We start from the raw sequence: 23195 nt of genomic DNA, 5'->3' as shown, positions 1-23195 counted from the left end.
GAGCTTGAAAAATTAGTTTATAAGTTCTACAACCTTTTTTGATATAATTAAATAGTTTCGAAAATACGTCGCTTGGGGGGACTGGGACTCAGGAATGATTTGCAAACACGCCGTCTTTTATAATGTAAACATGAAAAGTTTCACTGGCGCTATAGTTTGCGCTTTTCAAGAAAAAAAATGCAGGAACGGTGCGTTTTGTATGGCTGCAGCAACTGGGCGAGTTTTTCTTAAAATATTTTACGTTATTGGAAGATGGAAGTAAAATTACAATTGATTTTATTATGTATGACAAGAACTCGGTTCCTGAGTCCCAGGCCCCCGAGCACGAAGGAAATTTAAGCAAATCGTCATGTTTAGATGTAAATATTTCCGAAACTATTTAACTATATCAAAAAGGGTTGTAGAACTTATAAACTAATTTTTCAAGCTCTATTCAAATCCGTAAAGACCCCACAAGTGATATAGGCACTTTAATAAGTAAATATATACATAGGCTGGCGGTTTACATAATTATGCCTGTGTATATACCATGTCTGCGTTTACGTATTGCTTTTTGACGCACATGTTTAAAATTTTTTTTTCTTCTCCTATAACTCTATATCTACCACATGTCCATTGATCGAATTTTACCAAAGAAGGAAATATAAAATAAAGTGACTTGTTTGTGGTAGCTCATCTTTTTTTATTGATGAAATGTTACTACAAACCTAAAGAGAAACCTAAATTTAATTTAATCTACATCTATATTTAAACAGCTCCATTTTTTGTCCTATTTAGAGATGTTTTAGTGCATTTTTGCCGGTAAATCCTTTTTAATAGCCAATAAAATGAATACCATTCCCACCAGGAGATGATTTTTATCGTTCAAGATTCTATCAAGGCGTTCACAAAACTCTCCTGATTAGAATTTTTAGTCTTGCAGACAAGATAAGCAGCCATGCTATCTAGGGGCTCAATGTACTCTAAATTTGCTGAAAAATTCCTACGGCTATATTTAGGTTTGTGATAAACTTGCGAGCACTTTTAGCAGTCCAGTTTCATTACATCATTGCAAAAAGAGAGTAATTTAAATATATTTTCATATTTTATATATATATTTATATAACATATATTTATACTCTTTGCTTTTCAGAGATACCAATATAAACTTAGGAGACTATGTACATATTAACTCGTTTTTAAATTAATAGCCACCAACGTCATTCTACAAAAAGGACCGTTTCCATTTTCAATGTTTGTTAATTAATGAGAAACCGGTAGAGATGTAGTGGAATTATGTCTCATTTGTCGAAGTAATTCGTCCTAGATGAACAAAAGGGATTATTAATGCAGCAACGATTGAGCTAAATATCTAGGCGCCGATATGTCTTACTGAGGGATGTTTTCCACCTAGAGAAATTTTGCGCATTCGGGAATTTTTCTTCGTTTTGGAAGCAACCAGGCAAACATTGGAAAAGGAATAAAATTCTGCTCAACGTGCAAAATATCAAGGCTATAGAAGAAAAAAGGTGGGGAGGGGGGGGGGGGTGGAAAAACTATACTACAGCTGTGGGAATATCTACTGATCAGGGACAAGCCAGTTTTCCACTAGGCGGAATTTTTCGACGAACGAATTTTTCGACCGAACGAATTTTTTCGTCTGTAGCCGGTTCTCCTCTAGGCGACATTTTTCGATAGAATGGCTGGTTTTTCTTTTCAATTGTCACCGGTCAAGGGCATCCACCACGGTCGATTCCTCAGAATTGAAAAGAAAATCGAGCGAAAAATTTTGTTCGATCGAAAAATTTTGCCTATTGGAAAACGGCCTTTAGTCAGTGTATTACTGGAGCTCTAAAGTGCAATCATATTGGTAGACTTCTATATTAAAATATTTTGAATTTGAAATTAGGCCGTGTAATCTATTTTGACTTGCCCTGAATCCGCCACTGGCATGCAAAAAGTAACATCGATAGTTATGACCTTACCTTTTCTTCTGCTTCACGCTTCCAATATTCATAATTTTTCGTGAGATGACAAATGGTTTCCGGTACATGTGCAAATGCTATAGAAGAAAGTAAACTTTATCAAAAACGATTTGCTTCCTGCATGGGGAAGTATTTGACATTGGGACTAAAAAACGGTTAAAAAGGAAGATGATATTACGAGTCTTAAAACTTGAGAATATAAAACAAGAATGAACTGCCTTATACGACTTACCATCCCAAGCATCATAAAGATCGCTGACAAAATAGTCGATGAACCAGACCTAAAAATACGAACCGCACATTTATTTATTGACTGTTTGCACCGATGTAACTTCAAGATTTTTGTTAAAGCACAAATGTGAAAAGCGGATTTTTGAGTGTTTTGGTCGGGTAAAAGTGACTCTTGCGGCTAAAATATTGTTTGTTATTAAATTAGTGAAAGAAATTCACCCTGAACTTGTTCGATGACGTGAAAAACGAAGAGTGGTAGATGTAAAATGCAATAATAATATAGGCATGTAGTTAAAATCAACTAATCTGTACATAAAATACTTTAGAGGCAATTATGGACGAGTTATGACGTTTGATTCCCTTAATTTTAATCAATGGTCTATACATGCTTAATTCAACGACAACATCTACTTTACAACATGGCAACTCGGTGAGAAGAAAACTCGCTAAGAAGTTTCGTATGCCGTTGCACTTACTTGAGAGCGTGGGACATTACATGTTGCTCGGTCAAACACGGGCATCACAACTGGCAATCCGCGTTTTTTCTCCTCCTCGGTCTATAAGTAATTAGCTCATCTTAATTTTGCGTTTACACTTTACACCACAAAAATTAAGGATACCCAATTGCCCAATTTTCTCCAATTTTAAGTGGCCTGTACCAAAAATTAATGTCGGGTAAACGAGGCTTAAATATACCAGGAGCACAACCGCTGGGAATAATGGCATTGCTCCTGTAATCACAACACTAAATCTGGAGTAACAAACTCTTCGACAGCCTCTCTTCAAAAGTAACACAAATTCGTTTTCCTATGCAATATCATGCGACGTACCTGGGTAAAATATTCTTCAGCTATCCTTTTGGCCCATGTTTCACATAAAAACCTTGGTCGAGCCGGGTTAGAAATATCCGCACATTTTATCAACATCCTCTTTATTAGAGTTCTGTTTTCAGGCGTGTGTAACGATGACGTAGTTGAATCAGGGGTGCCACGACCACCCTAAATGAGGGGAACAATTCATGGCAGGGGGCCTTTTTTCAAGATTTTGTAGGGAGGGAGGGGTGAGAAGAGGGACCTTTTGTCATGATTGAGAGGAACATATAATTATACTGTATTGCATTACATATTACACTATTGTAACGGATCAGTGTAGCTGCCATCTGTATTACATAAACGTCAGCGACAATTTTTTTGAACACGTTTCGTTTTTATTATACGTTGTAACAATGAAAATATCGCATTCACTTAAGGGTGCGAACACTCAGTTATGGAGAGTTAAAAAGGCAGATTCATGAATCGAAAGTTCGTTTGATCTAAAGTAAGTTAGACGGGAACAATGAAACCAACCGTGTTCTTAGATCAAAGTATTGGTAAATCTAGGAAATTTTCTTCATAGAGGTAATTACATATAACCTAGCACTCCTAGAACAAGGATGAAATATCAAAACAATTATTATAATTGACATACCACAGGAGTGACTTCTCCTATACTGGATGTCCGTCTTTTGTTAATACTGTTCACAAATTTCGAGAGATGTTCAAAATGTCTGGTCATCTCTGTCGCCATTACCATGTCAATAATACTTTGTCTAATTGCACGATAATCATCTCTAAAAGTATCATACAGAAACAAGTTATTAGGAGAGAAGTTTCAATTAAGCATTTCCACCATGGTGAGTGTCTAACATAAGGCATTAGATATGTACAACTTCACTCTAGAAGTTGCTAAAAAGTTCAATATTAATTATTAGTTTGTAGGTGCACCAGGTATATATATTTATGTATGCAAAGGTCTCGGTTAGTTAACCTGGGCTTCACCAGTGCAATTAACTTAAATAATTAATGTAATAGGTTGAAGAAGTACTGATGAAGGTCCAGGTTAAGAGACCAAAAGCTTTGCAAAAATAAATATACGCGGTATACGTATTAACTGATAATTTTTGAAGGGATCAATTTGAATGGACTTACATTCTAAGTCCTCTAAAGATATTGGACGATTCATCTTCGGCAGTCTTTTTGAAAGACAGGGCAGCATGATGGCTTTCTAAAACAGCAATATCGTTATACAACACTGCAAGAGAGTCCGATGCATTGCAAAGAAAGGAGTTTGTAAAACCAGGATGATCAATATCATGAACAGCAGCCGCTATCAAGGCAGCAATTTCGTCCATCGGCTCAAGAGTACTCTAAAAGGAAAAAAGAAGAGTTAATAGACATGTCAATGCTGTATAAGGTCTGGTTTGCATTTTGTAATTGTCGTGAAAGAGTCGTTTTCACCGATAAGAAATCGTCCGGATGTAAATATGTTCTTATTTCTGTATTGGAACTCCCGCTTATATAGTTATATTAATTCAAACTGCAACGTGTCAACGCGCCCATACACGATCACACAGAACGGTTTATTTATTCGTCTTAGAGGAATTGCCGTATCATGCGAGCGAAATCGAATCGCGCATCGGAAAATTAGTCAGAGATTTCGGGCTGTGCACAACTCTTGGGAGACAAAACAGTGACGTAGACAAATACTGTACGGTCTCATACATGATGGGATGTCGCTAGCAAGGGGATAAAAGAAAATCTGAGATTGCTTACAGGCCAACTGTAGACCAACCAATAAATAAATGAATCTTAACAGGGAGATTTAGCACCAAAACGTAAACGTCAAAGCGGGCGTGAAAATAGCAAATAATGGCGTGATGCGCCTATATATGAACATGCCACGTAATTTATTTGCCATTTTCACGTCGCCTTTGACGTTCAGGTCCTCACATTATATACCAGTTGAGTGTAGACGAGAATCTTTTCATACCTTTACTCTCTCCTTCATTAGAAAATATGCAGTTGAATGTAGAACATCAGCGGCATGGGTTGAATTATGATACGTGTTTCGCTCATGATAATTGGACTCTATTAACTGAAGAAAGAGAAGACTTCATTAACCACAAATGATTAGACAGATTTTTGGCCTTAGACCACTTGCGCGTGACGTCACGCACCATGAGCTTTGTAACTGGCCGCCATATTGGGGGAAAAACGCGGTAAATTAACTAATCAACTGGTCTCTTGAAAAGCATCTGTCTTGATCATATGACATTCACAAATGTTGAAATGTTGAAAATTCGAGAACCAAAATATTTGCCCCCCAAAATAGCGGATGCCGCGAGCAAGTCGTCTATATGCCATGAAGATTACAGCCAAAATGCTGGTTAAAATTTTGAGCCTATATGGCAAAGAACTCGCATAATTTTACTGAGTTTCTGTGTGTTTTTTTTCAAGTAGAAATAATTCAAAAATTTATTTTCACACAAAATGTTGGAAACGCTATTTGAAAACTCACCCTTAACCAATTCATTAGACAATCTTTGGATATATGAAGGAATTGGAGAGCATTAAAACGGCTAAATATTACCATTCCGAGGTAGAACAATGGCCTACACAAAAGAAAAGAAAAGAAATCAAAACAGTTGAACATTATAATAACAATGGCCATCTGTCGTCGCACGTTTTTATAAAATAATGGCGAATTTTAGCAAACACGACGCGACGCCTAAGACGCCACGAAAATGGTGTGGACGTGGTGTAATCACAACCATAGATGGGCATATCACGCCACGTCCACGCCATTTTCGCGACGTCGTAGGCGTCATGTGGAGTTTGTTAAATTTCTCTAATATCTACATATAACAAAGATTGCGTTCAATTCCTTTAAATTGCTACACAGAAATCCTGGTGTGAACTCATCTCCCTAAAGGTACGAATGAAACAAAGTACTTACTTGTTACCAGTGATTCGTTCAAGCTCAATTATATTGTAATCCCATAATGAGTCATCGTCTAACGCTGCGAGAATTTCAGCGGGTGCTTCTGTCACATGCAGTAGAGTGTTGCGACCAGGATAGAATGATGGATCCGACCTGTGACCTAAAATAAAAAAATTGTAAGATATAATTGGAAGGTTGGTCTATTAGCGGAAATTAACCTATATGAAATTAACCTATATATAGCTCAACCAATATGACAAACCGTCATCAGAAAACGGCTAATTTCAAATAACATTTAAAATAAGATTTTTGCCACTTTCTCGCCCGCAATTTGTCTCAGTAGTTACTCTACGTTTGAAAAGAATGCACCAATCAATTCTCTCGGCCTCAGAAACCTAGCATTTGTTTTGAAAATTCGAAATGAATTTTTCTGCTTGCCGTTAGAGGTTTGCCGTAAACGTCAAGCTAAAGTTCACTAATGTATGAAGTTAAAACTACGAGAACATTACAGTTCTGACTTCTGAGCAACAATTAAATAGGGTAAACATATATAGTTGGGAATAGCCTAAAAGGTTTCCGCAAAGTTTTGTTTCAATAATAATCTAGAGTGAATGCACGGGGTTCATTTCCATGAAATCAATAATTTGAACTTGCCGCAAAGTAATAGTCTACAGTAAAACTACTCTTGTATGGCTATATACACAAGTTTCGCCCCTGAAGACAAATTTGCAAACTGGCATATGAATAGTCTTGAGGTTTTCAGATAATTTTTTTTACAGAAATGCGTTACCTACCCGTTATCAAAGATCCTCCTGACGGTCGACGATTGCCCTAACAAAAACGTAATATTAGTCATTTTGTTTGAACATTCGAACATACAGTATGAGTCTGTTTCGTATACGCCTGCCGCCGAAAAGGTCACACAATCTCTTTGTTTGCAAAGAAAATACACAACTTAGAGTTTCCCTTCAAAACTTCAAACCTGAAATGAGTTTTTAAATTAAGTTTAGGTAGACGGGAAACTACACATGGAAGATTACCATTGGCCACCCAGGAAACAATGTTCCATTGCAAGGTGTAATACATATAGATTAATATTCGCCATATACATGATGTACCATCTCGTGTTCTTAGAACTCCTCCCGAGTTCGGAGGACACGAGATGGTAGCTACATCATGTATATGGCGAATGATGGTACATCATGTATATGAGGGCTTCACGTGATAAATTATCCGCAAAATTCAAATGTATAATTGTCGAATCTATCATAAACCAATGTTGTTCGATCGCGAAATTCACGAAAAGTGATACTTTTATTCTTTCTGTAATAATTTCTCATTCAAATTCCCTTACGAATGCCTTATTTCATCGAGAGCTCTGAAATTCAAGCCCACTAAGGGTCAGGGGCCGGTTGTATCAAGCGCGTTTAGCTTAAACGGTGGATAAGTCAAAATTAAATAACGCTTTTAGATCTCTCTTGAATGAGTGGATTTGAATATTTTGCACTGAATATTTAGTTGTAAACAGTATCTTTGTATTAAGGTTAAAAACATTTAGTTTGCTTGTCGATTAAAACGATAGATTTGCCTTTCTATTTTGAACTTATCCACCGTTTAAGCTAAACGGGCTTGATACAACCGACCCCAGGTGTAAGTTAATGGTAGAACCTTGATTCTTGTGAGTGAAAAATAAGTCGATTCAAATCATTCAATATGGAGTTTACGATTCACGACGCCGCCAGCTCGACGACGCGCTTGCAAAACAAAGAAACTCCACACGCGAGACAATAGCTATGCATAATTTGTGGTCCTATGACAGCGTTGTCATTCTTACGACGCCTTCAAACGAAGCATTTTCACGGCCTCTCAATGAGATGAAAGCAGCGGCAACGTGACAGCTTAAACGCAACTGCAATATCAGCTAGATATCGGAGGTTCTTTGCACAAAACGTTTGTATGATTATTTTAGAGTCCTAGCAGCATAATCAATTTCCTGTAGCTCATTTCAAGCAAAATAATTGACTAGCGACGTCGAGCTAACCGCGTCGTAGATCGTAAACTCCCTAATATTCAGACAACGACACGCGCCTCATTATGTGCGCCTTCGTACGTTTCTTAGAAATATGCTATTAAAGGTGTAAAATGGCGACTTACCACTAAGCCATCATATGGCGTAACATCATTCTCCTCCTCGGTCTCGTTTCCTATTGAATAAAGTTCTTTCGTTTGCAATATTTCCTAAACAACAGAAATGTAGTTAGCTGGCCATCGCAAAAACAGGCTTATCCATAAAAAATATATATACAGATATACGCTATAAGCGAGCATTCCGATTATTTGAATCGTCTAGTTACTAAGTGTAAATCAATTGATTCGGTGAACTGAATGTAAACTGGAACGATAACTTACGCCGCAATCCTGAAAGCCGAATTGCAAGACTAGTGCCGAGTTAAAGGCGAATTCCTCAGACAAAAGCAATGTAAACAATAGCAATGGTACTTAATTCGGCTTGGAATTGGCTTCAAAGATGCGACCGAGTAACCGGGATATGGGAGAGTTACAAACAGTTGAGCAAGATGCGGAATAAAAATATTTGACACGAGGAAAAACTAAACAAAACAGTAGATTTGAGTTCCCTACTAACTTAGCTAATGGGGTGGAAAATTCCCTGCGAATATGTGTCATTATATGCATGAACGTATATATAATATGCTGACGTCTATCATGAATAATCAAGAAATTATGGACGTTTCAATGAATCCAAAATCGCCCCCTCCCTTTGACTTCCCTCCCTTTGACCACCCCTCCCTTTGACCCCCCCTCCCTTCACGCGTACATAAAATTTGATATAATTACAATTGCTCTTGAAAGTTTCGATGAAATGCTTGGCGAACTTCCTTCTTTAGCGGCATTAATCATATTTATTACCTTTGGGGAAAAAATAATATAAACAGTTAGTTATAGAGCTATGCCTATGCATCCTACTATCCGAATCAGAGGGTAAAAAAATACGACCCTAATAAACAATCTATCTCGATACTCATGCATATAACTTTGTACAATATATGTCACGTTAAACTTGATAACAGATCCTAAAGGCCCGTTTAAGTAGAAATCGTGAGACGATTTCGAAATGAGCAAAGACAACGATCAACGAGAGTTGAAATGGTTATTTCCCTTTTTCAAAAAAAATTGACGAAGGAACGCTAGCAGTGGATCTAATTCCGAGTCCTAACGTTTTCTACTGAACCCCCCAAACCGAAAATGAACATGCTCACATTCGCCTGAAGCGTTTTTTGCTGAAATACTTGTCCCACAACGTCAGGCTAGCTTTAAATTGAAGCTTAAGAATTACTTTTCGGTGTGAAAACATCAGGAATATGTAGCCGAAAATGAATTTTTTAAAGTACAATACAAATACACGAGAAATCATAGATCAATAATTTTCAATCGAAAGGTTTTGAAATTCTTCTACACCAAATAGGATATTTAAATAGTTCCGTTTGAGGTATGGCAAAATATTCAGTGGGCACCTGCTACTACCCCCACGCGCCATCTTGAATGTTGTATTACAGTTCACTGGTGCCGAGATTGAAGGCGAGATCGAACAAACAACTGCTCATTCATGGAACTTACTATCGTCATATATGGTTCTAGTTTTGCTGATGAAATCGATGGTCTCGGAGAGGAATCTAAAAACAGAAGAATTGTTCAATATAAGGAATCCATTTAAATACAAGAAAATCTCACACAGTATTTTATCTAGATGTAAATAAACAAACAGAAAACGCTAGAGTCATGTACATTTTACCATAATGCATTGCAGCATTAGGCATAAACGGTCGTGCAGATTTTCATGCTTCATTGTAATAATTTCTGGTGATACTGAATGGCGAAATTATTGTACACTTAATTTTAACTTGATTTGCTTAGTTATGTGTGTAACTTGATTTGCTTAGTTATGGTATATTAAAAAACAATTCATAGCGCCTGTCCTAATAAAGCAAGGAAGAAAACCTGCCATATGATCAAGTGCGAATAACCGATAAAGCCTATTTGGTTAATAAAAATATACCGTCCACTTCAATAATGGTATAAAGAAACAGAATTACGTACTGACAATCTCTTTAGGACGATTTTCACGAGGCTAAACGAAATGAAATAAAGATATGACACAAATGATACATAAAAAGAAGGTAATGTACAGCATTTCTCTCTGTTCTTAGCCTTTGCAATAATTCAATAATTCTCGCTAAGTTTTTGCTGGGGATGGGTGCAACTTTCGGTCTATTGTATATGTTATCATATTAGTATTTCCTACTCATATATGGAGATCATTGGTGATAAATGAACACAACAAACCTTCCATAAAGGCCATGTGCCAGATTTCACCTCCTGTTTTACGGCAACAAGATGAGCGATTTTCCTAGAAAACAAAACATTACATTGGAACAACAAATTCTCCCGCAGTGGGAAACTATAGAGAAGATAGGAGTGGTTTGGATGCAAATACTAATTCCGGCACTAAATCGCATATTGAATTTGGCAGGACTATTAGTATAACTTAAAGATACAGCTGGTCTAGAGCTTCCTAATGATGCCGAGAAACACCGAAAGGGCGGGTTCCTTGGGTTTAAGACAAAATTGTTAATTTATTTTATTGTCATTTCTACAATTTATATAGTTATCTAATCCAAAGTATAAATACATCACGACAACAAAACGGCAAACTAACCCTCCTCTTCCGATTACAGGAATAATTTGTAAATTTTGCTTAAATGTCTCCCCATTCTTCTTCTTACTGGGATAATCCTTCCATTCCTAAAAAAATAACAAAATATATTTAAGTAATATTTAGTTTAGAATAGGAAGATTTAGCATGAGGACGTGAACGTCAAACAGGACATAAAAATAATTGCGAATAAATGGCGTGATGCGTCTATATATGGTCGCGCCACGCCATTGATTCGTCATTTTTGCGTAGTGCTTGCAGTAGAAAATAGGGAGATTTAGCATGAGGACGTGAACGTCAAATACGACGTGAAAATGGCGGGTAAATGGCGTGGCATGTCCATATTTGGGCGCATCACGCCATTTATTCGCCATTTTCATGTCGTCTTTGACGCTCACGTCCTCGTGTTAAATCTCCCTAACGTTTCCCGATTCGAAATGTAAAGATATTAAAATAGTATGAAATATATGAATCGCACTTCGCTCGTAATAACCTTTGTTATTGTATGATATATAAACTTTTGCGCCTATATCTTTTTACAACATTTTTCGGGCTACACACAGAAAAATTGGGGGGGGGGGGTTGGATTACGAAGAAGACAAGGAATGAATGGACCATTGGTCCTAACCCAAAAGTAAAATTGGAAGAATTCATCAGAACACCTGCAAAGAGCACAGTGACCTAGCCAAAATTGTCGAGCTACTGAAAGAGTATCCAGAAATTAGTATAGACTGGAAAGTTTGGTTATAGGACGTATTAAAAAGTGTGGAAAGTATCGCTCAGGCGCCGGTTGCATAACACTCCTAACTACATTTTAAATAGTTAAATCGTAGGTAACTATAGAAAATACATCATTCTGATTGGCCAATTCTGGCATTAACTATAGTTAATAGTTAATTACATTTTTATACAACCAGTCCCTGGCCCTGGAAGTTTCCACATTTCGCACGCGAAAACCCCCCACATTTTCTAACAGTTCCCTTTCTACTAAATTTCACAACCAAAGTTTCCAATCTTAATACTAATTTTAGTATGCCCTTTCCGGCTGTATGATGATTATTTTCGTTTTAAATTTAGTGTAAATGGATAATGGTCAATTTTGTAAGCGGAAAACATGAAGGCGTTTACTCTTAAGAACGTTGTTGGTTACCTTAGTTTTGCCTTTTTCAAGTTGTGAATAAATCTGTTCATCAAGACCCTGTTGTAAACAATAACGTCATATTAGTATGGATGAAAGGTCAAGGCCATTACTCTTCTGCCTTTACGGGTATATTCCCTTGACGGGAAACCGCTCTCGGCGAGCAGTAATTCGCGAGATGTTTCTGTGCATGAAGCGGTTTATTAATGCTTCAAATTCAGAATTTTAAATAAGGCAAATCTTGATTGTCGATGAATGCCAGTTGACCGACTTAAAGTGCAATCTTGAGAAGAGTGCAAACTTAAGTTTGTTGTTAATCGTAAAGGTCAACCGTAAGTTGCTTATTGGAACGAAATCCTCTTAGCCGTGACGATACGGAAATGACAGTTTATTTCCAGCCAGCCTATCACAGGTCAATCTATCCAAGTCCAAATCAAGTAGGGGCTAACTGGTCAAAAAGGCCATTTATATGAAAGAAAACAAGTCGTGAAAACATATTTGTATGATGTCATATCTACAGCAGTATATATAGCCATATTCGTGATCCGATATAACCAAGTACAGCGTATTTGTAAAACAGCTCTGTGCTAAATATGGTCAGTATAAGTAGCGTTAGGGGTAGCATATAGTCACAGAGTTATCGTCTTTCATATTAATTGGCCTTAGTCATAACTTTATAGGACTTGTAAACAAGGTAAATCTTGTAAACCAGATTCCGAAGGTCACGGAAATTATAATCAGATCTTTAAATCTTACGCCTCTATTGAAAAAGCACACTCACAATCTGGAGTGTGACATATATATTTTGCTATTACTGATAAATGAGAAAGTTCTTTCTGAATCAATGGAATGATTTTAATGATAAAATACTGAAAATCAAGCTTTTATTTCAGTGGAAATACCGCCATGGGACGTTATAAGAAGATTGAGATCTCCCACTCAACGAGTTTGAGTGTGAGTTTGACATTACAGGCGTTAGTTTGAATTTTATGTATCGATGTTCATACTGTGTTTTGTGTACTGGTAATTCAATTTTTTTTGTACGTCGATTTGTTTGAATCTGCTCTTTAAAATAAACAATCCATACTCACGGAACCGGAATCTTTACAATTACTTGGATATGGTCCAAGTCGAGTTGTTCTTCCGATAGCATCCTTCCTTGAATAACCAGTAAGTTTTTCATACGCCAGATTAGCATACTGAAAAATTCAAAAAAGATGGAGTAAACAAACCGGCCTGAAATATAAGAAGTTAAAATGGAAATACGCGAAATTTAAGATAACCATCGTGGTCTTAAAAATGGTTTGAACTCTTTGTATAAATATGGGAGCATATTATATATACTGCAACTTTTATGTTATGCTCGACATTCAACGAATTAGGCCATTTGGTTATAAGTTAAGAATAGGTCGGCCTATTATACACACGCCATTATAAAATCTTACAACATTCATCTAATGGTGTTGCTTCTTGTTACAAATGGAAAATCGCAAATAAGTTGCAACGTGAACAATGCGTTGTAAAAATCAACTAGGCCTTGTGAAGGTAAATGTGATAATAGGCTGGGTAAAAAATAGATGTGCGAACAAAAGAGAAAGCCCCCTAGCGATTATTTTTATCAATTCCGGCCCAAAAAAATATGGGTAACAGGCGCTAAATGCTAGAGTAAAATGATATATTGTATGTGTTACTTGTGTTTGACATCAGAAGTCGGATTAGGGTGTCGGTGGTGTGATTAGCAAGTGATTTTCACGTGAAGACTCATACATTGTACTCGACCGCAATATCTATACGATCATACCTGCAATAGGCATTCTCCTCTTTCTGTATCTAACGTTGCAATTTCAATAGAATCGTGACAATGTTCAATAGCGCTGAATAAGCACGCTGCCGCCCTAAAAAACAGGGAAAATAAAATAGCATAAAACACGAATTACCTAAAAGGGGTTAATTTCATTCAAAATCCTCGTGAAATACGGAATCGTAATTACCAGGCGTTTTTTGCAAAAGGTATAACATTATTGTCCTGCAACATTACTATTTTGATTGACTGAACCACTGCGCGGGAAAATTACAAATGGAAGGAAACACTCTGATTGGCTACGAGTAATTCAATAACCCTATCAAGTGCTGCCAGTGATTAGAATGCAGCTCATAACGTACCTTATTTTTGCCTGCGATCTAATCTCGCCGCGTTCTAACATCAATAGTTCATTAAGACACTGACCAATATTATGACTTTCTGTGAATATCTAAAATACAATCAAAATGAAAGAGTGATAAAGTGTATCAGACATGAACGTTTTGGTTAATGTAATGTGTACGGACTGCTTTCCACTTACCCGTTTTTATACGCACGTACACGCACGTTAAAGGCCTATAATGCGTGAATACGATTGCTTGCGGTATAAGGCCAACCATAATTAACTAAAAGCATGGTTACCGAAAGCTACTGATGGCTCGCCCACCTTAAATATATAACACTTTTCCTTACCGATGCGAGATCGATTTACAATATCATAAAAGATGGTGGATGAAGCAAGCTCTTTATATGACATCAACCTTGTAATCCTAGTTACCTAGTATTATACTAGTTTACTAGTAAACCCAAATCTGAACAGAGAAACCAGGTATTCCATCGCCTATAAAGACGATAGGAATAACAGGGCGTCCGGGCGACTCTGTTTGCGAGATGGGAAAATCAAAATCCGGCAAAGTGATCCGGGTCTACGCCAGTCAACAATTTCGGCATGAACTGAGTGTGTCATATATTAACATAATGGATGGTGTAACATACCCTGTTAAAACCAATGTTTAGCCATGGTAGAATAGAGAGACTTTCTTCACTGCCAACACTAAAAATAGTATGCGAATGAAACATGTATATATGAGAATAAGATACACTATATCAGATATTGTAAAAAATGTTGTATACAATATCGTACAGTATGAATGTCGGAATTCCTAATGAAATTATATATAGCTCTACAGTTCAAAATATTTGGGAGATGAAACTTGAAATATCTTAGTGATTATATAGTTGACTCCGAAATATTGAGGTTCCATATTCTTATTTAAACTTGTTCAAACCAGTGGTTCAAACCCGTTAAAGATAATTGAACGTAATCCCAAAATCCTTTCCCATACACCCACATGCCCTATTCCTTCACACATGTGTGGCTGTGTTGAACCAGCTAGCTATTTCACTAAACTCACTGCTCACCTACTGTCTTCCTGATTCTCTAAACCTTTGTTACTACAAACGTCAGCATCCTCGTCTGTCTCACTGCATAGATTGTAAAACCTCCATGTTTAAACCATCGATGTTTTCACAAAAAAATTGTGTAGGGGAGGTTTTTTCAATGGGCGAACATCGTCGCATCGGGCTGTCACGAGGCACACAAAACACAGTTGGCAAGCATCGAAAGATTGTTGCAGGTAGATTGTGACTCGAAACAATTGCCCGATTTATACAAGAGACTGATAATCCGTCTGGACGAATGATCCGTCTGAGTATAAATTAACACAAGGCGAAAAATAGACTGCGAAGTATGCGGATAACTCGTCTTGACGGATGATCCGTCTGTTTGCCAGTGGTTACACACAGACGAACAACAAGACAAACTATCTTTTGCTTGAGTATAAATCGTGTCAATGTTTCATAGTTTGCCCCCAGGTTCAAAGGTTCTATTTATATTATGATTCAACTCACTAAAAATGCGTTTTAATTTCAAACATTTGTAGCTATCGCAAATAGTATTCAATAGCTAGTGACTGAAAAAAAAATTTGGACGTAATCCGGGGAAAGTACATAATACGTGTGCACACTTAGCAACTCAAATGATTTATTTAAAATAATTCACACTCTCTGATTCGCTAACAGCCATGTGTGAAATCGTCTTGTCCAAGTCGAGTGACGTCAGAACGTGGGATACGACTTTTTTCATGCACTCGATAACTAACGTCATAACGTGTGATCTTTTAAACTTTTAATGTCTATTCTTTTAAATAAATAATAAACAAATATTGAATTCAGTTTTCGTATGATGTGAAAAATTATCAGTCTCAGTTTGATGCTATCAACCACGGTCTTTGATAATTGTTTATATCACGTTTAACCTCATTCAATAATTGCTAATTACCAAAAGGACAACAAAACAATGTTGACCAAAAAGAAAAAAATTTGGCAACGAAATCTATCACGAAATAGATTACAAGAAATCTATCTCGAAATAGATTACAAGAAATCTATCAAAACATTCCAAGACATTCATATAGAAATATCAAAATGAGTTTGCAGTTTTTAAAAAGAGAATCTAAGTTTTTGTAGTAACATGTAGTAACGTTATGTTATATTGTCTAACCTTGGTTTCGTTACTCCGACTAGCACAGCATTTTCACCAGGTCCTATTTCCCGTATTTTTCTAAAAACAAACAAGAACAATCATTTCATTACTGATTATGAGGAGTGATTACAAGGGTCACTCTAATTCGACGTATGAATTTAGCTCAATCAAGAGTCATGTTTAAGTCGAAAACATGGTTCATGTTTCCAAAAGAGCTCACCTGCATAATTCTTGACCATTAATACTTTGTGGACATCGTAAATCTATGATAACAAGCTAAAAAACAACAAAGTATTAACACGTGTTTCGCGGGAGTGTTAATAGTGATTTTAAATTGCGCGATACAGACAACAGACTACGGTGGTGAAGCATTTTCACAACTAGAACGAGGGAACCGGGTTGTCCCTAGTGTCACTGTCCTCGGCCAGGGCAGTTCGCAGTCGGCCAGTTTGCTCTTGCACGTGCGAGGTCCACAAAACAACATATTGTTATAAAAGTGCTGTGTATTTTAAATGTGATTGGTTCATTCGTAGTCACATGACTTTAAAAAAATGCAATGTTTCCCGCAACGGAAACACGTGAAAAATTGTTGTCCACTTCTTGTCATAACAAAGTATAAAGTGTTTTTTTTTTAAATGAAATTGTTGTGTATGTTTTTGTTCCTATACAACCAAACACTTAATGTGCACTACCACGGGAAATAGTGAGTTTTGTTTTCCCTCAAGCCCCAATGTTTCCCTCGACTTCGTTTCGGGAAACATTCAGACTCTTGGGAAAACAAAACTCACTGTTTTCCTCGGGAGCATACATTAAGTGCTGTATATAATATATATATCCTCATAGCAAAAATTTGAAAGTTTCGTTTCTCTCCTTAAATAGCCTGAACATCAAGTCGAAAAAATAATCTCTGCGAGAATATTCTCCAGATTGTTCTCTTCAACAATGAAGATTTGATGATCGCAATGAATTTAAATTTAGTGAAAAAAGCACTGAGCATCTGAAGACTACATGTACCGATTATTCACGTGAATACATGATCTGAATTGAGTGAATCCAAGTTTAATTATTGGTTTTTCCAACTTAAATACATCGCAATTTCGACTGGTGGGCATCATACAATATCAAATAATTTTTCTTCATCGTCAGTACCTAGTGTTTGCACAACTTAACATTTCAATTTCGATCAACATCATACTCGATTCAGGGAAACACGCCGTACACCGTAGTGCGGTTGTCCGCAGTCGCGAATTGACAAAAACATTCGCGAATATTTCAACAGGAAATTTTAAGAGATATCATTCGTCCACAAAATACACACAACGATCGATGTTTACGTCAGGGGCTGGTCAGGGGAAGGTAGATAACTTATCCAAACTATGAATCCTATTCAAAGGGCAAATCTGCTATCCAGTGGATAAAAACGCGTTACACGAAGCATAGGAGGTGGAGTGGTTAGCCTTCTAACAGGAAAAGGATTTCGAATAAAGTTTTTATGGAAGCTTCGTGTAACGCAAATAAGGCTAGGTAAAAGTTATCGATTATCGGTTATCCAGCCTTCGAATGGTATACCACCCCAGGGAGCTAGACCTTGGCTTTTACACAAAGCTTCATTTCAAAACAAATACCTCAGGGTGCGAATGAAGAAAATATTCCAATGCACTCTCCATTGTTGTACACAACTTGGTATGGTAAGAAACTCTGTGGGCAGCCAATAAGAATGCGCTGCTTTGTGGATCTTCATTTGGAAACACGAGCAATATCTTAAAAGATAGTTTACAGGTAAGAATCACGTAAGAAACTGTGATTATTTACAGTAAACAATACAGAAATGCTGCATGGGTACGATGACAATTGTCAGATTTTCCAAGTACTAATCCCACTATATAGGGTGTTTGTATATGGTTCATACGTGATTGAGAACATCAGGCATTATAATACGGAATTTTTACAGGACACACTTGTCTTTAGGTTCAATAATCACTTAATCTTAGAAATTACACGTGAAATTACACGTAAGCATATAAAAAGAGCATAGCCTGCAAAGCAAACTTTATATAGAAACAATAATTATTTTAAATAGTCAAATTAAAATTATATTAGACATTTTTGTCCTTGGCATGATTTTTAACTCACACTTTTCCATTTACAGGACACATTCGCCTTTCACAAGGACACAAAGTGTGTCAAAAACACGCGTATTATAATGCCTGGAGAACATTCTGAAACGAAATATGTCCTTCTCGATTTCATTCCTCTTCAAGTTTGAAATCCAATGGCTTTCTGCAGTTTGTTTTAACCGTGAACGCACTTACACTACACATTTTGGATCAAAGTGTAACCTGTGAAAAAATACTGGCTACACATTAACTTGGAAAATCTCAAGTCCTAATTGGTAGCAGACATTGAATCACTGTGCAGGGGTTTACTAATATTGATCTAAGTTAACAGTGAATAATTAGAATGTGGTTTCGTTCGCAAGTTATCATAGAAGATTTTGACACCATCCATGGAATCAAAATTTTTTTACGAAAGAAAATATAAATTTTAATATGCTGATAATTAGACTTTCGGTGTGACACCAGTGGTTGCCCTTAATTTGCTTTTTTAAAGGATTTTTCACAAGACTGCATTCTAGCAAATTGCAACCTGCCAATTTTTTCTTAGAATAGCTTACTGCTCAGTAAGGAATTTTTATTGAATATTTTAGGTCCTGTTTATATGGAACAGGTCATTACAGCTAGGCCAGGTAAAAAGCAAATCAGATCAAATGCTCAACCAGATTAGTCTTTCATTATGCAGTTTTTACCTCGACTAGCCAGGATAAATTGCTCAATATAATTATAATCATGGGCTTAGTTGCACCAAAGTCCTGGTGTCAATAGTGACTACAGGAACAAGTGCCCTAACAAAATGTATATTTATTGAAAAAACAGGGGTTGGAAAAATTATGTCAAATAATCATCGGGTAAACAAGCTAGAGATATATTGAAGTTACAATAATCAAATGAATTATTGCCAAACATTAGGCACTGTTTAGGCATTTTAGAGGTTGCCATTCAGAATGACAAACCTTAAACTCCAAGCAAACAAGGATATTGTATAATTTTATTCACTGACTTAGAAACAGGCTTTGCAAGAATCCAGAGGAGCGTTTGCAGAAGAAAACATATTTGTCACACACTTTTAATACTGGGATATTTGGATTTATAGCAATATCTTCAAACACAATTATTGTATGAAGGTGGAAACATGGGAGATGATATACCAAATTGTCATATTGCTTGATAACTATTGTTTCATATGTATATATAGACTGCAGTCGATTTCACAAATTCAGCTTAAACCCAAATTTAACCAGATAGAAATTTGGTATTTGTATACTAACAACTAAACAAATAAATTGTAAGTAACAAGAAAAGATTGACGATAATGAACAGTATTGAAATGTGTAAACTTAAGAAGAATTGTTAATTAAATATGGAAAATGTGGTAATTGTTTTTATTTTGATAATTTCACTGTGATAATTCTTTTGACAATAATCATGAGTTCATTCTTTAATATCACCAAAATACTGTAGATGGGATTGTATCATTCCTTGCAGACTCAGAAATGGAAATTTAATGTTTTGGGAGGATTTAGAAGTCTGACTGAATAAGCAAAACAAATTTCCTTTAAGTATTCCATGTAAAAAAATCCTACTTTTAGCCCTTAACTAGGTTAAAGGGCAGAGTTCATGTCCTCAAGGCCTGTTCAAACTTGCATTTTTGGCTTCAGTTGATTACACAGCAATGGATTAGGCTCTCTAATATCCTTTGCTATTCAAGATAATTTAAAATATGAGCTAAAAGGACAATGGCTCTTTCCATATATGCAAATGGACAAGTAATTTTGAAAGCTCTTGTGGATAAATGATGTTTAAAAGATGGAAATATAATCTAAAATCACAGCAATAAAGTATAAATGGGCATTTACATTAAGCCAATTAGCTTAATGTAAGTAATGGCAGTCACTTAATTTCTACCACCCATCTATTGCCGTTGTAGGCAAGGGAATTTATAATGTGGACCATAGTAGACGCATGCTCAAAGTTGGAATCAAATCACAGTACATTTGTGCCAATCAAAGGTGAAGAGCTTTGAGAAAAAATCTGCTTGAGTTAAACCTTGATAATCTTCAAGACATGTTTCTGTTCATTCATTTGTTGGGACAATATCAGTAGTTTTAATGCTCTTAAAATATGTCAACAATTGCTGGAAAATCACTGTCTGGAAGATAGTGCTCCCAAACGGTCATTAGTGATGTACCGATATCTGTATGAGTATCAGCACTTAAATGGAAATTTCGGTATCGGTAAATATGTCACTAATACGACTGATATCCGCACATCTTAATTGCCATGATTAAAGTTCTTAATTTGCAAGTACTGAAATCAAGTGTGAAAACAATGCACATCTTGTTTCTAAATTGTTTCAGCAAATGGATTTATTCTAAAAAATGGCTAGTTACGAAAATAAATGCAGTTAAATTCAGTTGTCATGATGCCGTCACTGAAATTTTAGAAATTTTTTAGAAAGTATAAAATATAATATTGCTATCAGTGTCAGCCAAGTATCGGCCCTTGAACATCAGTTATTGAAGTTCCTGTGAATTTCTATATTGGTGCATCACTATAAATGCTTCTACAACAGGCCCCAGGCAGCTAGGTTGACATAATTGTGCATCTCAGGTGCCGAACACATTAACAGCAACAGATAACAAAACAACTGATTAGCCATTGTTTTTAATGCATTCCGCACAAGAGAAGCATAATGCTTGCAATAGGCCCTAGCAAACCAATGCTAAATTCCAACATTTGTACAAAGTGTTTTAATATTCTATTGTGGCATCTACCCAGATGGGTTTCAGCAACAATTTCTTGTACAATGGCTTCAAAGGACAAACTTCAGTTGCAACCTAAACATTCAAAGTCACTTTGAATGAGCCTTACCTAAAATGGGCATGCAGGTTTAGCTTGTCATGTAAGTATAAAATATAAAAACCTTTCCAATTTGTGTGATTATAGTAAAGCTTTGAAACAAGGGCTTGTTTATTTGTTTAATGAAAGTATATGGGCCAACTGTATGCTTTTGGGCATGACAATGCAGTACAGCGAGATAAATAGAGGAACAAACGCTACTATTGCTGCCATTGCATACAGTATAAATGGGCCTTAAACCGCATGAACTCACTATATAGTGGTATTAAAATTAGGTGAAGTCCAAACGGCCGTTTTAAATGCTAAATGCTCAATGTTTACTAGACCTTTCACACCAGAAAATCTATCTGTAAACAAAATTTAAGCGAGGGATATCAATGCTTAGAAAATATTTGAAACGTCAAATGTTTCAAACTGAGACATATTTTTATTGTTTCGCCGAAGCCAAGGTATATTACAAACCAAACGTTTACATGATGGGATTCCATGATGCGACAGAAACGCGTAAGAAAAGGACAAGTTATTTTCCCTGTGAGACATCGCAAAAATGAAGGCCCAAAGCTATTAATCCGAACCAACAAATGGCATAATTAAGTGATCAGCGTAGAAACGTTGCAGAATTTTTAACAAAAAGATTTGCAAGCGACACGGTCGGCGATCATCCATACACACAAACAAGAAATTATATGTTTTGCACAAATAAAGGGGAGTTAATATGAACAAAGACGGCGATATCTTCGGTACAATTTGCTCGTTAGCCGCCAGACGAGCTGCAAACAGTGGAACATACTTTAAATATCCACTAGTTCATGGAGTATTCAACGCAGCGATAAATAAAAACCTATTCAAAGCGAATCTCTTACCGACATTGGGTTTTGAAATAGTTTCATTGGTCCAAATGTGAATTCTTTTCTTTCTTCCTGTTTGGGACAAAATAAAGAAGCATGAGATGCGATAAAAAGCGACTAGAATATAAGCGTAATGTGAAAAGCAATGACTGGGATCCAAGCTGGCCCATCCATAATAAAGCAAAAATTTAGGCCATTTATGACATTCGTACATACGAACCTGCGAAATTTCTTCCATCTTGCGTAAATCGAAACTTTGTGTGTCCGTTTCAACGGACTTGCGTTTGTCTAAACTGGGAAACCGACCTCTTGTAATACGAACTGTCGATGTGATTGTTCCCGGCTCTGAATGGATATGGTTGATCACTTCACTCAAAGACGAAGCCCTTGCTCCCGAACTTGGTTCTCTTATTTCTTCACGACAATAAACAATTCCTGATTGTGAAACGTGAATACTAGGAGCACATCCCATTAGGTATGTACGAATAGTTAACAATTATTGCCGCAGCAGATCGCCGCTATACTTCTGCCAACGCGACACGACTTGCTGTATTTACACCATCCACACAGAATGCGAGCAATTCACAAATATACAATTTTCCACCGCTTCGACCAGAAGCTCAAAGGCCAAAAGACTTCTTGACCGTCGCAAGTATCGATCGGCGAAGAAAATTAGGATATTCAAGTATTTATTCTACCGCCATTACTCTCAAAGGCAAAAGATCTATTGCCAATGTTCGCCATCATTACGACTCTTTGAAATCATTTGTAAATCGAGAGAATCGATGCGGCCAGCGAAAATACTTCGGAAAGGCTCGCTGTTATGGGAACAGTGTGGAAGTGATGTCAGAATGAACCGGAGCACGTCAGCCAATCAAATGATGCAAGCTCCTCAGGGGGCCCAATTACGGTGTAAGTAACAAACCTTTAAATGCCCAGTAAATGTCTGTTTGTCTACGTTTTCCAGAAGCTTTTTCTTGTTTCTATATTGTGTACTCACTTTTCTAGAACAAGGAACTTTAGCGTAAAGTTTTCTCACCCCGCGCTTAGTCGCTCATGCAATCTAATATGATGAATACGGTGTAATGTGAGGTGTAATGCGATGTGAACGAATTAATTTAACATGCATGGTATACGGGTAATAATAGCAAATTTTGTTTGGTCAACCTCGGGGCTCGGAGGCGCTTGTTTTATATCAATA

General features: G+C 36.6%; 1 protein-coding gene across 1 annotated transcript; it reads right to left on the bottom strand.

Moving 5' to 3' along the window:
- Nucleotides 1-1067: 1067 nt before the first annotated feature.
- On the bottom strand, nucleotides 1068-22829 carry LOC114530694 (high affinity cAMP-specific and IBMX-insensitive 3',5'-cyclic phosphodiesterase 8B-like). The gene is made up of 27 exons (XM_028552303.1): nucleotides 22215-22829; nucleotides 22010-22066; nucleotides 17796-17930; nucleotides 16391-16446; nucleotides 16189-16248; nucleotides 14622-14679; nucleotides 13988-14076; nucleotides 13626-13719; nucleotides 12916-13023; nucleotides 11837-11884; nucleotides 10690-10775; nucleotides 10317-10380; nucleotides 10071-10101; nucleotides 9591-9646; nucleotides 8811-8882; nucleotides 8109-8192; nucleotides 6749-6785; nucleotides 5970-6114; nucleotides 5532-5625; nucleotides 5004-5108; nucleotides 4163-4380; nucleotides 3663-3804; nucleotides 3026-3193; nucleotides 2672-2752; nucleotides 2197-2245; nucleotides 1965-2041; nucleotides 1068-1302 (listed from the first exon to the last, which is right to left on the bottom strand). The coding sequence occupies exons 1-27, from the start codon at nucleotides 22464-22466 to the stop codon at nucleotides 1243-1245; spliced, it is 2526 nt and encodes an 841-aa protein (XP_028408104.1). The 5' UTR covers nucleotides 22467-22829; the 3' UTR covers nucleotides 1068-1242.
- Nucleotides 22830-23195: the final 366 nt, after the last annotated feature.

Source organism: Dendronephthya gigantea, unplaced genomic scaffold (assembly GCF_004324835.1).
Source record: "Dendronephthya gigantea isolate DGI-Jeju-01 unplaced genomic scaffold, DenGig_1.0 000065F, whole genome shotgun sequence".
NCBI lineage: Eukaryota > Metazoa > Cnidaria > Anthozoa > Malacalcyonacea > Nephtheidae > Dendronephthya > Dendronephthya gigantea.
Note: the sequence above shows the minus strand (reverse complement) of the source record. Positions and strands in the feature narration are given on the sequence as shown.

Coding starts and splice junctions, on each gene's coding strand:
- LOC114530694 (XM_028552303.1), bottom strand. CDS start 22,466: ATGGGATGTGCTCCTAGTATTCACGTTTCACAATCAGGAATTGTTTAT. Junction 16,447..17,795: donor TTCTTCATTCGCACCCTGAG/GTATTTGTTTTG, acceptor GTTGTTTTTTAG/CTTGTTATCATAGATTTACG. Junction 2,042..2,196: donor TCTTTATGATGCTTGGGATG/GTAAGTCGTATA, acceptor TTTCTTCTATAG/CATTTGCACATGTACCGGAA.